The 13,661-nt window shown below is 45.1% G+C and overlaps 1 protein-coding gene across 2 annotated transcripts in view; it reads left to right on the top strand.

Annotated features, from left to right (window-relative positions):
- Positions 1 to 13,661, top strand: part of VPS53 (VPS53 subunit of GARP complex) — a 123,351-nt gene that overhangs the window by 54,376 nt on the left and 55,314 nt on the right. For both annotated transcript variants that reach the window (XM_019980717.2, XM_070772802.1), the window contains exon 12: positions 4,904 to 5,005. In XM_019980717.2, coding sequence (XP_019836276.2) covers positions 4,904 to 5,005 — 102 coding nt within the window. The remainder of the gene's footprint in view (positions 1 to 4,903; positions 5,006 to 13,661) is intronic.

Genomic DNA, 13,661 nt, shown 5'->3' on the forward strand with positions numbered 1-13,661 from the left:
CCACAGAGCAGGAGTGAGTGGCAGATTTGGTTGTCTCTGCCAGGGGGCCTCTTGCACACAGGGCTGAGTTGTGCTGGAGACGGCTTCCTGTGGAGACTGGTTCTTTCATCACAGCAAATTAATCAGAGCAGTAACGTGGCCGCCTCAGTAGCTGGCGTCTGCATCCACTTCTCAGTGTTTTGTGGCATAACATTTGCCAATGGGATGGTGGTACAGGAGGTACTTGGAGGGCTTTGTTGGAGACTAGGGCAGAAGGGTGAAGCCCAGCGGGCCTCTGCCTTGTAATTTGATGGATGCATTGCTTTCATTTCTTGGAGAGCTCCCAAAGAGATGAAATAGTAGGGAAGATCTCACTTGTGATTAAAAACATTCTTTTTATGAGTCTTCTAAGCCCTGTGGTCCTCTCTCATTCCCTGCTGAGCGTCGCTCTATTGAGAGGCAGAGCTGCGGTCCTGCCTTCATGACTTGTGCCCTGTTAAATACTAAGGACAGCCCCCGCATGCCGCACTTCCCCAGCTGTCGTGTTAAGCTGCTCTGTATACACAGTCATGCTTTACATGTGCTGCCTCACTAACTGTCACTACATCTCTGTGCAGTGGGTGTTCATATCCCTTCACATTGCAGGTGGAAGGGCTGAGGCGTGGAGAAGTTAAGCCACATACCCGAGTGGTAGAGCCTGGACTTGAACCCAGGCCCATCCCTCAGTCAATGGTCACACCACAGTTCGTCAGGCCAGAAAGCACCTTTCCCTCGATTCCTTTCTTTCCTTCCCCGTCACATCCACTCTCTCACCAAGTCCCCTTAAGTCTGCTCTCCTAAAGATGCCCCAGGTGTGGCCACTTTTTTCCATTTCCACGACTCTAGCTTCTCCCACTCCGGTGTCAGCCCCACCTGGCAGCAGCCTCTTCAGAATCTAAAACTGGATCCTTCCACTGGCCTGTTTAGAACCCCCAGTGACTGCCCAGTTGCTATGAGAAAACCAGCCTTTCCCACAGCCCTCAACAGGCTGTGTGATTGGGGGCCCCGCTGCCCCTCCCTGCCATGCTCCTTTCACTCCAGCCTTCGCATCAGCTCTCCCTGGGGAGAATGCTCTTCCCCAGGTCTTGGCCCAACTGGCTTCTCCTCATTCAAGTCTCTACTCAAATGTCCCTGCCCTCTGGGATCACCTTGTGAAGAACCTCCCCAGCTCAGCCCAGTTCCCACACTGTATTTTCAGCACTGCACCTCCCTTCTTTACCTTGCTCAGTGCTGGATCTCTGGTGCCCAGGAGCGTGCCTGGAGCTGAGCAGATGCTCAGCACACGACTGCAGGATGGGTGGCATCACTCGCTAGTCCCTTTGCCTAGAAAGCCCTGGCCATCCCACACCGCTCCCACACTGAGCTCTGAAGCATCCTTCAGTTCTGGCTCAAACATCATTTCCTCGGGGTGGTTTTCTGTGACCCTCTGTTGCATCCTTTCATAACAACCTCTGCTTTTCCTACATGGCCCGCCACACACGCTGGTGTGATTCTTTGGTTAAAGTCTGCCTCTCCCACTTGACCATAAGCTCCCTGAGGACTGAGCATAGTCCTCCTCGCTCCCTGCTTTCCTTGTGGTGCCCAGTACATCCCTTTGTCAAGTGGGTGAACGGAGGAGTGGTGAGTCGCTTTTCTGGTATCAGCTTGGTTCCCAGCTGGAATGCATGTGCCTCACATGAATAAGCAGGAAGTTCCCAAGTGCCCCTGACTCCAGTATATCTCATCAGTTTGTCAGTAGAGACAGACTGTGGGAATAGGAAGGACACCTCTCCTGTGGGGAATCTCCTGACCCGGTGACAGCAAACAAGTAGCCCACACTGTACTGCCAGGAACGTCTCTCTGCTTTTTCAGTGCTGCCTTTTATGTTTGCTTCTTACGACTTACCTCCATCCATTGAATACTCCCATCAGTGAGTGTGGAGCCCAGGAACGCCCTCAGTCCGCATCACCAAGATTTCCAAGAACACATTGTTTTTAAAATGAGGCCTACCTGTGCATAATTGTGAAACATATTATCAACCCTGGTAGGCCTAGCAATAGATGAAGAATATTTGGTTCAAAAACTTACATCCTGTTTCTGTTGCTGAACAATCTTGAACAAAGCTTTGCATTCAGTTGCTGACTTGCTCTCCACATCTCCAAAGGACCGAAAGACTCAGAATCATATCAGGTCAGCTCACCAGTGTGAGCCCCAAACCCACTTTGACCCAGTAGGATCAGGAATCCAGTGCTATTAACTAATTTAATTTGTCGTTGAAGCTTAGATTCTGTTTTTCACCCTCACCCTAAAATACCAGCAACCCTCACAGAGACAACTAAAACTTAGAAATATGGCTTTCAAAGAAACATTACTTTCTAAAAATAGCCTAATTCTGAAAATAAATGTAAATTGCTTTACATTTATGAGGGTCCCCCCCCCCCCCCACATCAGGCAAAGAAGCTAAATTTCAGAGTGTATATATTTGAAATGTTTGCTGGGTTCTTAGACCATATTGTTTCTCCAGAGGATACCTCAAAAATCATTGTTCTCCTCCTGATGTCCTTGAGCTAATGCATTAGTTAGTCTTCCCAGGTGGTGTAGTGGTAACGAATCCACTTGCCAATGCATAAGACACAAGAGATGCAGGTTCAATCCCTGGGTCAGGAAGATCTCCTGGAGGAGGAAAAGGCAATCTGCTCTAGTATTCTTGCCTGGAAAAGTCCATGGACAGGGGATCCTGCAGGCTATAGTCCATAACGTCGCAAAGAGTTGGACACAACTGAGCAACTGAGCGTGCGCGCGCGCGCGCGCGCATACACACACACACACACACACACACCCCCACTGCCTTAATCACAAGGCTTTCTTCATACACCAAAGCTCTGTCGTGCTACATAACACCATCCAAGTGTTTTAGCCAAGAAGTAAGTAGTTTACATGGATGTAAGTGGAATTGTCTTAAAGCTTAAACGAGACACGGGTGTGGTTTGTGTGTGTGTGTGTGTTTAAGTTTTATTTTTTATTTGTCTGTGTTTGTTGGGTTCTTTTTTTCTTTCTTTTTTCGGTAACATCTTCAGCTGATGTCCTGGCACCTGACAAAGTCATTCATGACACTGTGGTCTGTCTGCCGTCCCTCTTGCCATAGGGATTAATCCAGTCTGCTCCACTGATACATGCTCAAATTATCACAAGTACTTTTACTTTATTATTTTTGAAAATTTGAAAAATACTAATTTGTTCACCTGTGCTGGTCTTAGTTGTGGCACGTGGGAGCGTGTATCTTCACTGTGGCCTGTGTATCTTTAGTTGCAGCATGTGAGATCTAGTTCCCTGACTAGGGATCGAACCTGGGCCCCTGCATTGGGAGCTCAGAGTCTTAGCCACTGGACCACCAGGGAAGTCGCCTCACAACTACTTTTAGAAACTCCCTCTGCACCCAGCTTCTTGTCTCAAGAGAGCCATTCCTCTACCCTCTTCCTCTTCCCCAGCACCTGCCAGTCCCTTTTATCCTGTTTGTCTGCTGAGTTCCCTTTCTGCTATAACACCCAGCTCCTTGGCATAAACAACATTCTGAGGTCAGATTTGTAAAAAAATAAAAAAATTCCAAAGCACCACCGCCATTCTGTTGTTGTACTGGAATCATCATTGTTAATATGTATCATGTGCTGCTTCTAGCGTTTCACACGCTGTATCACATTTAATCCTTCAAGTGGTCTGTCCTCCTCATTCAGCCATTCAGGTTGCTGGGGTTCAGAGAAGCTAGGTGACTGGGCCAACGCAACAGCACTGGAGCTGAAACCCACATCTCCAGCCTTCTACTAGCCTAAAGTCTCACTCAGTGATCTTTGGAAAGAGTGGTCATGGGACTTTCCTGTTGGTCCAGTAGCTAAGCCTCTGTGCTCCCAATGCAGGGGGCCCAGGTTCGATCCCTGATCAGGGAACTAGATCCCACATGTGGCAATTAAAGAGGTCAAGTGCCACAATTAAAGACTGAAAATCCTGCATGTTGCAGCTAAGACCCAGTGCAGTCAAATAAATGTTTTTTGTTTTTAAATACATGCTCAGAAGTATTTTTGAAAAATGAAAAAAAAAAAGTCACATTCAGGGGCTGGGGAGTAATTTTTCTCAAGGAGATCTTGTTGTGGGTGCTGTAATGGGTCTTAATTGGGAGGAGAGACGTCTATGATCTGGAACACAAAAGATTAGCTCTGGAGTTTGTTTTTGAATTCAAACCTACCTTCATATTTCAGAAGAGATATAGGTCTCTAGCCAGGCACCAGAGATAGGACACAAGATAGACATGATTCCTGCAGTCACAGAACCTGGTGGGGAGGAGACACACACACATGGGTAATTGGCAGTATTTTAATAAATACCTGGTTAGGGGACATGCCAGGTGGGGATGGAAGCTTCTAAACCAGACTTGCCAGGTGGGAAAAGGCTGCCCAGAACAGGGGACTTCTGACTTGAAGACTGAAGGATGAGTGAGAGTTTTAGGCAGCTCGTGATTGGGGTCAGGTGGGCAGTAAGGTTTCTGGAAGAGCCAGAGGGAGTTTGATGTGTGATGTGGGGAACCCAAAACTGGTGCTTTCTGACTACCTGGAGGGGTGGGGTGGGGAGGGAGGGGGGAGGGGGTGGTTAGGAGGGGGGGGACACATGTATGCCTATGGCCCATTCATGTTGATATATGGCAAAAACCATCACAATATTGTAAATTATCCTCCTGTTATAAAAAGCAGTGTGAAGTCCTGGTGGTGAGAATGTGATCCAGGGGATTTCCATTTTTGCCCATCAGATCAGATTGCATGGTATAGCTGTTGGAGAGCCTTGGAAAAGGCAGATCAGTGGGGAAAGGTGTTGACGCTACTCAGAAAACACCCATCTGTTTCTCACATCTAATTAACAGAAAAAACTTGAATCTCCACCCGCATCCACCAATCCCTTCCTGGAAGATGAGCCAGCAGCAGAAATGGAGGAACTGGCGATGGAGAAAGGAGATTTAGAGCAAGTAAGTCTGGTTTGCATTTCATCCGCACAGCCTGCCGAATGTTTGTTTCTGAAAATGGGTCTGCTCACTCTTAAATATGATCCCTTGGCTGTTGACCACATTCAGAGATTACAACTTTGGTGGTCTTTCTGCAAGGGCTTTATCTGAAAGCACATTTAGAAACCTGAGTGAAAGAGCAGTCCTTCCTGCCCCACCCCACCCCTCTGCTCTCCAGTCGCCTCACCACCGCCTCAGCAACGCAGCCAAGCTGGATCAGCGGGTATGGCAGGGCAGCCGAACTCTGCCCTGGCTCATTCGTCATCTCTCGAATTTGTCAGCCCAGCTTTTAGTTGTCCCCTGATCTGGTCCGGTGATGACATGAGAGGCTGAAAGATCCCTGCTGAAGTTAGCAGCCCCCGTCAGCCAGGAGAGACTCCGACTCAGAGGAAGCCAAGCACCTTAGGTCTGGAAGCCGTCAGGGAGGCCTGAGAACACCAAGGGGACCAGTGGCATATTTGGAGAGTTACTTTTCAGAGCACACCAGCACTTTCATTTCCTTCGGCTTTTTCTGTCCAACTCTTAAATTTCCTCTCCCTCCATTCCAGAGAATGGTGTTTTTGTTTCATTGCCATTTTATGACACGAGAGGTTAGAGCAATAAATCAGGACTTTTCCTGTCTGGATTAGTGAGCCTTCTTTTTAATTTTCTACACTTGGCTGCTGGAGGATGATTTTATGAGATTATTTTCATCCAGACACCACTGAAAGGGAGGCCGGCTGGGAAGAGCAGCTCTGGGAACCCCACAGCCGTGCACATCGCAGTTCACCCCGTGTTCCTAGCCCGGCGGGGGATGATAGGTCTACAGTCCTGGCAGGAGCCAAGACAGCAGAATTCCCAGGAACAGCTCTGAAGTGATGCCATCAGAGGTATCTGATCCACTGATTAAATAATTATAATAACACGGATGCCTCAAATTTTTATGGTGCTTTATAGTTTAAAAGTCTTCTACAGGCTTTACTTTATTTCGTCCTTCCGTGCCTGCCTCTCCTTTTATAGGATTTCTGTGAGCGGCAGGCTCAGTGACTAGCCCAGGGTTACAGAGTTTGGAAGTGAAGAATCTGGGAAAGGATTGGAAGCCAGGTCTGGAAGTCAGAGACTAAAATTCCTTTCCTGGTGCTCTTTCCATCACACCGTGATGTTGCCCTGAAAAGTGGAGGACCTAGAAATGAATCCCGTGAATAAAAGGGAATGAATAAAACTGGAGAGATGCCCTGAGGCCATATCCCAGAGATCTACAGGATTAAATGTAATTGATTTAAAGCCATCATATCAGCTAGGCTAGGAGAAAACAAAGATTTCTCTTAAAGAAATGCCTCTCTCAGGGACTTCCCTGGTGGTCCAGTGGTTAAGACTTCATGCTTTCAGTGCAGGGGTTGAAGGATTGATCCTTGGTCTGGGAACTAAGATCCTACATGCCACTCAGCACAGCTAAAAAAAGAAAGAAATGTGTCTCTCCCATTTTGGGAGGAAGGACTGGGATGAGAAAGAAGAGTCCAGGTGTGGAACTCATCCTCCACTCGCGCTTGGGTATCTGCACCCTCTGATCTGGCCTTCTATAGTTGGGCCATTTTCAGGGCCCTCCTGTTTCCCCAGAGCACATGGCTGCCACTGTCACATCCAGAATCATGTAGCTGAACACTCAGATGTGCCCAGTGCTGTTGGAAAATTATTCCATTAGCATTATTCCATTAGCCAGTCATCTCTGGGTGTCACAAAACTGGATTATGATAGCGTTCCCCATGAGCTAAAAAATCAGTTTTGTCAGGTAACTTGGTTTTTTTTTTCTTTCTTGTGGAACTTTTTGCTCATCCTGGAAGCTTGAGATTAAGCTTGTCTTAAGGATGAAGATCTGCTCATTCTAAGGACACAGAACATGGGTACATGGGGTAAAGCAGAGTCACGTGATGGAGAAGATGCCAGACTCTGGTTTGCCACCAGCTGGCTGTGTGACCTTGGCAGGTACTTTTCTCATTGGACTTCCCTTGTTTAGAGGGAGCCAGTGGTTTTCCAGTTCTGTTCCTTGGTGCCCTGTCACATGTCACTGTGGGGAGCTGGGAAGAGACCAGAGCTCTAAGTCCCTCCAAATAGAGCAGTTCTGTTTTGAGTCACTTTTTTCATGGACTCCCAGGTAAAATTACTTTAGAATCAGGGGTTCTAGGTATATTCAAAAGGAAACTGAGACTTCTGTGGTGGTCCAGTGGTTAAGACTTCAGTTTCCAATGCAAGGAGTTCAATCCCTGATCAGGAAGCTAGATCCCACATGCCTCTCGGCCAAAAAACCAAGACATAAAACAGAAGCAATGTTGTAACAAATTCAGTGAAGACTTTAAAAATGGTCCATATATTTAAAAACCTAGAAAAAGTACTGAAAACCTCTGGGCTAGATGATCCACCCTCAGTTTCACGGGCTGTTCCTTTTTAGTAATAAAACTGACACACCAGTGACTAATGCCTCCTCGTCTGCGTCCCCAGCCTCCTACCGCCTCCCCAGCACCGTCCCACTTGTGGTTGATTAGGTGGGAGCTCCAGGACCCCCCCCCCCCCAGCCCCAACTTCCCAGTTACTCCCTGGCTTCTAAAGTTGGGCGCACTGGAAGAGGAGGAGCCAGATGGGGCTTCAGGGGGAAGCGCACCAGATGCTGGTGGTGAACTCGGCCGGGGCAGGGGGACCAGTAGTTTTTCTGGATTACCTGACCTGTTGGCATCACTGCAGTCAGCAGACAGGGGGCCTTCAAGATGGGGCTATAGAGAAGGGAGCGCGCGAACTTGAAAAGAGGTATTTAGTTTGAGCAGTCTGTTGCCAACATGTTCCCAATGATTAAAAAATGGCATCTGAAAGAGGACTGAGGGTCTTCAGAGTATAAAAGAAAGAAGAAATAAGGAATTTCTGGCTTTAAAATGTACCCTTCTGGTGATCCGAGCAGTTAGATTTAATCTGTTTACATTGGATTGTAATAAAAGGAAATGGGACCAGCTGCAGACCTCCTTACTGTGACAACAGTAACCTTTTATTATTCCATCAAACTCCAGGAGGAAATAGCTTAAACATCTGCAGCTTTTGGACAGAATCCACACACTCCGAAGTCCAGCCCGAGTGCTACTGCTAAACGACTTTAGTATATTCTTTAAGCTGAGAAGCAACCCTTTAGGGAGCTAGAAGGTGCAAAGGGAGACACCAACTTGAGCTCCAATTCTAGCCTGTAGCATCTAAATATGAACACAGATATGAGGCAGCCGGAAGCAGGAGGCAGCTCAGTGGGGGTTAAAAAAAAAAGACTTGAGGCAGTGCCTCCCATTGTTCCCTTCTTGCTTCCAGATCACCTTGAAAACTCTGCAAGAGGACAGGGAGCTATGACTATGACTATAGGTCCCTCCTCTCCGCTGGGAGTGCCATTAGACGGCAGAGGCTGGGCGAAGTAGAGTTGCCTGCGGAAGGTTCGGGCCACCTGGGCTGTCTGACTGTGTGGCTGGCTCTCTGAGCCACAGCCAGAGGCATCTGTGGGGCCTCATCAAACTTGGTCCCCAGGAAGACAGGTCAGGGTGAGTTTGTTGAAATATCAGGTAGCCATACTCCCTACTCATTGGAATCTCTGTTTATCTGAATAAGCTCTCTAGATTCATCCATACATTTTTATCACATATCATTTTGTGCATACATAAAAAGGAAAATATAAGCAAAATAAATAGGTAAAGATATTCGCCAAACTTATTCGCCTTTGAAGTCTTAACTCTGCTGAACCTTTTTTTTTTTTAAAGAACTTTTTGATGTGGACCAGTTTTAAAGTCTTTATGGAATGTGTTACAGTATTGCTTCTGTTTTATGTTTTGGTGTTTTGCCCACAAGGCATGTGGGATCTTCTCTCCCCAACCAGGCATCCCGCTGGGAATCCAACCAGGGATCCCAACCAGGGAACCCGCACCCCCTGCATTGGAAGGGGAAGTCTTAACCCCTGGACTACCAGGAAGTCCCTCTGAACCACTTAAAAAAAAAAACTTTTAATTTCAAAATAATTATAGACTCATAAAAAGTTGCACAGAGAAGTCCTGGATACCCATCTCTCAGCTTCCCTCAGTTCTGATGAATCCCATAACTACAGCACGTTATCAAAACCGGGATGTTGGTGCTAACCTCGTCTTTTCCTTAGGTGTGGATGTCTCTGCTGCCACGGGGTGTGGTCCCAGCTGCTGGTGATGTGCCATTTCTCAGAATGCTCCTCTACTACACCTGGGATATACCTGTAGTACAGTTATCATCAAAACCAGCTGGTTAACACTGATACAGTACTAGTCACTTAACTCTAGGCTTTATTTGGATTTTTCATTGTTATTTGAAACCTTTTTCTCTTTTTTAAAAAAAGAATGTCAAATTTAGGGAAAGTTTTAAAAATATTGCTAGGAACTCCCAAATATCTTTCACCTGAGTTCACTAGTTTCTACTGTTTTGCTACATTCACTTTACCATTTTCTCCCCTCCCTCTCTCACTCCTGTCTCTTACTTTCCCTCCCTCTGTCTCTCTCTCTTTCAGAACAAGTCAGTTTATAAGTATCATGCCCTTTGTCTCTGAGTATTTCAGTATGTATTTCCTTTCTAGGAAACACATTCACTTAAGAAAGAGATTCACTCTAAAGAGAGGTACTCACTAAAATCACCACAGATCAAAATCAGAAAATTTAACACCAGTGCGATATCTCATTTATAGACTTATTTAGATGTTATAATGTGATCCAAAAGTGATAAATTAAAACACTGTCAATTGTTGGGAAAGCACACTGAAATTAGTAAATAAAGCCAGATACAAAATACACATGTTGATTTAAAACATGACAATATTCTGTATTACACAAACTTCCATTTATAATTTCCAGAAGCTGTCCTACAGACATGTGAATATTTTTGTCAGGGGAAGAAAATATAAATAAAGGGAATAATTATATTTATGAAGATTGCATTTTAGTTAATGAAAAGGCATCTGGGTATTGTGGTCTTGTTTTCCAGTTCTAAAATCAGGGTATCTGGGTCCCCGGTGGTTCAGCTGGTAAAGAACCTGTCTGCCGGTACAAGAGACACAAAAGACAGGGACTGGATCCCTGGGTCAGGAAGATCCCCTGGAGAAGGAAATGGCAACCAGCTCCAGTATTCTTGCTTGGAAAATTCCATGGACGGAGGAGCCTGGCAGGTTACAGTCTGTGGAGTCACGAAGAGTCGAACACAACTGAGCATGCCCATACACTTGCTTTTTGGTGCTGTTAAATTCAGGATATTTCAGGATATCTAATCCTAAAAAAGTTAGACAAATTAAATCATATTTCTCTGTTCGTTTATCAGATCACTTTATCGAAAAGAATAACAAATTTTGAAATACAAGTAACTGACTTGGAAAATGTAAAACAGATAAGGACCACACCTTCACAGTCATCACATTGCATCACAGATCCCTCATTCTAAACTAATGGAAATGTAGAGAAACCCCTAAGATATCTATAAAATGAAGTAGAACTTTGGATCTAGCCAATTTAAACTCAAATTAACCCGGTCTTTTGTGCTAAGTCACTTCAGTCATGTTCAACTCTTTGCCCCATGCAACCCGCCCGTCTCCTCTACCCATGGGACCCCCCAGGCAAGAATACTGGAGTAGGTTGCCATGTCCTCCTCCAAGGGATCTTTTCAATCCAGGGATCGTACCCGCGTCTCTTACATCTCCTGCATTGGCAGGTGCCTTCTTTACCACTGATGCCACCTGGGAAGCCCAGAGTCTCTTACAATCTCAGCCTAAGGCCTGACTTTGGCAGTGGCTTCTGGATGGTAAGAGAAAATAGCTCAGACTATAGTTAGTCTTAGGAAGAACCAGAGTTTCTTCAAATCCTGCCAAATAAGTAAATAGACATGGAATTCTTAGAAGGTGAAAAGGGAATAGAGCTAGATATGAGATTAAATGCGGTATGTCTACAGTTGACGTTTCGGGTGATCATTACCAGTTTTTATAGATGTTTTTAAGCATTTCAGGGTTTGTTTGGTTTTTTTTGATTACTAGAAGGTAATCATTATTTCTGTCTGTCTTTAGGAGCTTAGCTTTTCCGGTTTATTAAGAGATATGAACAGTTTAGTTCAACGAGTATAAGTGCTGATTTATATCCAAATTGTACTCTTGTATCAACCCCAGCAAAGCCTCAGAGACCTGTATCTATTTTCAAATGCCCACAAACAAAACATAGATACAATTGGCTTTTTCTCTTTTTAGGAACAGAAACATGTAGGAAGATCTTGTTTATTTTTTAGATGTTTTGAAAGGAAATTTAGTAGCAAATCAGTTCAGTTCAGTCACTCAGTCATGTCCAACTCTTTGTGACCCCATGAATCGCAGCACGCCAGGCTTCCCTGTCCATCACCAACTCCCGGAGTTCACTCAGACTCACGTCCATCGAGTCAGTAATGCCATCCAGCCATCTCATCCTCTGTCATCCCTTTCTCCTCCTGCCCCCAATCCCTCCCAGCATCAGAGTCTTTTCCAGTGAGTCAACTCTTCGCATGAGGTGGCCCAAAGTACTGGAGTTTTAGCCTTAGCATCATTCCTTCCAAAGAAATCCCAGGGCTGATCTCCTTCAGAATGGACTGGTTGGATCTCCTTGCAGTCCATGGGACTATTAAGAGTCTTCTCCAGCACCACAGTTCAAAAGCATCAATTCTTCGGCGCTCAGCTTTCTTCACAGTCCAACTCTCACATCCATACATGACCACTGGAAAAACCATAGCCTTGACTAGACGGACCTTTGTTGGCAAAGTAATGTCTCTGCTTTTCAATATGTTATCTAGGTTGGTCATAACTTTTCTTCCAAGGAGTAAGTGTCTTTTAATTTCATGGCTGCAGTCACCATCTGCAGTGATTTTGGAGCCCCAAAAAATAAAGTCTGACACTGTTTCCCCATTTATTTCCCATGAAGTGATGGGACCAGATGCCATGATCTTCATTTTCTGAATGTTGAGCTTTAAGCCAACTTTTTCACTCTCCTCTTTCACTTTCATCAAGAGGCTTTTTAGTTCCTCTTCACTTTCTGCCATAAGGGTGGTGTTATCTGCATATCTGAGGTTATTGATATTTCTCCCAGCAATCTTGATTCCAGCTTGTGCTTCTTCCAGCCTAGCGTTTCTCATGATGTACTCTGCATATAAGTTAAATAAGCAGGATGACAATATACAGCCTTGACGTACTCCTTTTCCTATTTGGAACCAGTCTGTTGTTCCATGTCCAGCTCTAACTGTTGCTTCCTGACTTGCATATAGGTTTCTCAAGAGGCAGGTCAGGTGGTCTGATATGCCCATCTCTTTCAGAATTTTCCACAGTTTATTGTGATCCTCACAGTCAAAGGCTTTGGCATAGTCAATAAAGCAGAAATAGATGTTTTTCTGGAACTCTCTTGCTTTTTCCATGATCCAGCGGATGTTGGCAATTTGATCTCTGGTTCCTCTGCCTTTTCTAAAACCAGCTTGAACGTCTGGAAGTTCACGGTTCACATATTGCTAAAGCCTGGCTTGGAGAATTTTGAGCATTACTTTACTAGCGTGTGAGATGAGTGCAATTGTGCAGTAGTTTGAGCATTCTTTGGCATTGCCTTTCTTTGGGATTGGAATGAAAACTGACCTTTTCCAGTCCTGTGGCCACTGCTGAGTTTTCCAAATGTGCTGGCATATTGAGTGCAGCACTTTCACAGCATCATCTTTCAGGATTTGAAATAGCTCAACTGGAATGCCATCACCTCCACTAGCTTTGTTCGTGGTGATGCTTTCTCTGGCCCACTTGACTTCACATTCCAGGATGTCTGGCTCTAGGTGAGTGATCACACCATCGTGATTATCTTGGTCATGAAGATGTTTTTTATACACTTTTTCTGTGCATTCTTGTCACCTCTTCTTAATATCTTCTGCTTCTGTTAGGTCCATACCATTTCTGTCCTTTATCAAGCCCATCTTTGCATGAAATGTTCCCTTGATATCTCTAATTTTCTTGAAGAGATCTCTAGTCTTTCCCATTCTGTTGTTTTCCTCTATTTCTTTGCATTGATCGCTGAGGAAGGCTTTCTTATCTCTTCTTGCTGTTCTTTGGAACTCTGCATTCAGATGCTTATATCTTCCCTTTTCTCCTTTGCTTTTCACTTCTCTTCTTTTCACAGCTATTTGTAAGGCCTCCTCAGACAGCCATTTTGCTTTTTTGTATTTCTTTTCAATGGGGATGGTCTTGATCCCTCTCTCCTGTACAATGTCACGAACCTCCGTCCATAGTTCATCAGGCACTCTGTCTATAAGATCTAGTCCCTTAAATCTATTTGTCACTTCCACTGTATAATCATAAGGGATTTGATTTAGGTCATACCTGAATGGTCTAGTGGTTTTCCCTACTTTCTTCAGTTTAAGTCTGAATTTGGCAATTAGGAGTTCATGATCTGAGCCACAGCCAGCTCCTGGTCTTGTTTTTGTTGACTGTATAGAGCTTCTCCATCTTTGGCTGCAAAGAATATAATCAGTCTGATTTTGGTGTTGACCATCTGGTGATGTCCATGTGTAGAGTCTTCTCTTGTGTTGTTGAAAGAGGGTGTTATGACCAGTGCATTTTCTTGGCAAAACT

The sequence above is a fragment of the Bos indicus genome, chromosome 19, assembly GCF_029378745.1.
Source record: "Bos indicus isolate NIAB-ARS_2022 breed Sahiwal x Tharparkar chromosome 19, NIAB-ARS_B.indTharparkar_mat_pri_1.0, whole genome shotgun sequence".
NCBI classification, from domain to species: Eukaryota; Metazoa; Chordata; class Mammalia; order Artiodactyla; family Bovidae; genus Bos; species Bos indicus.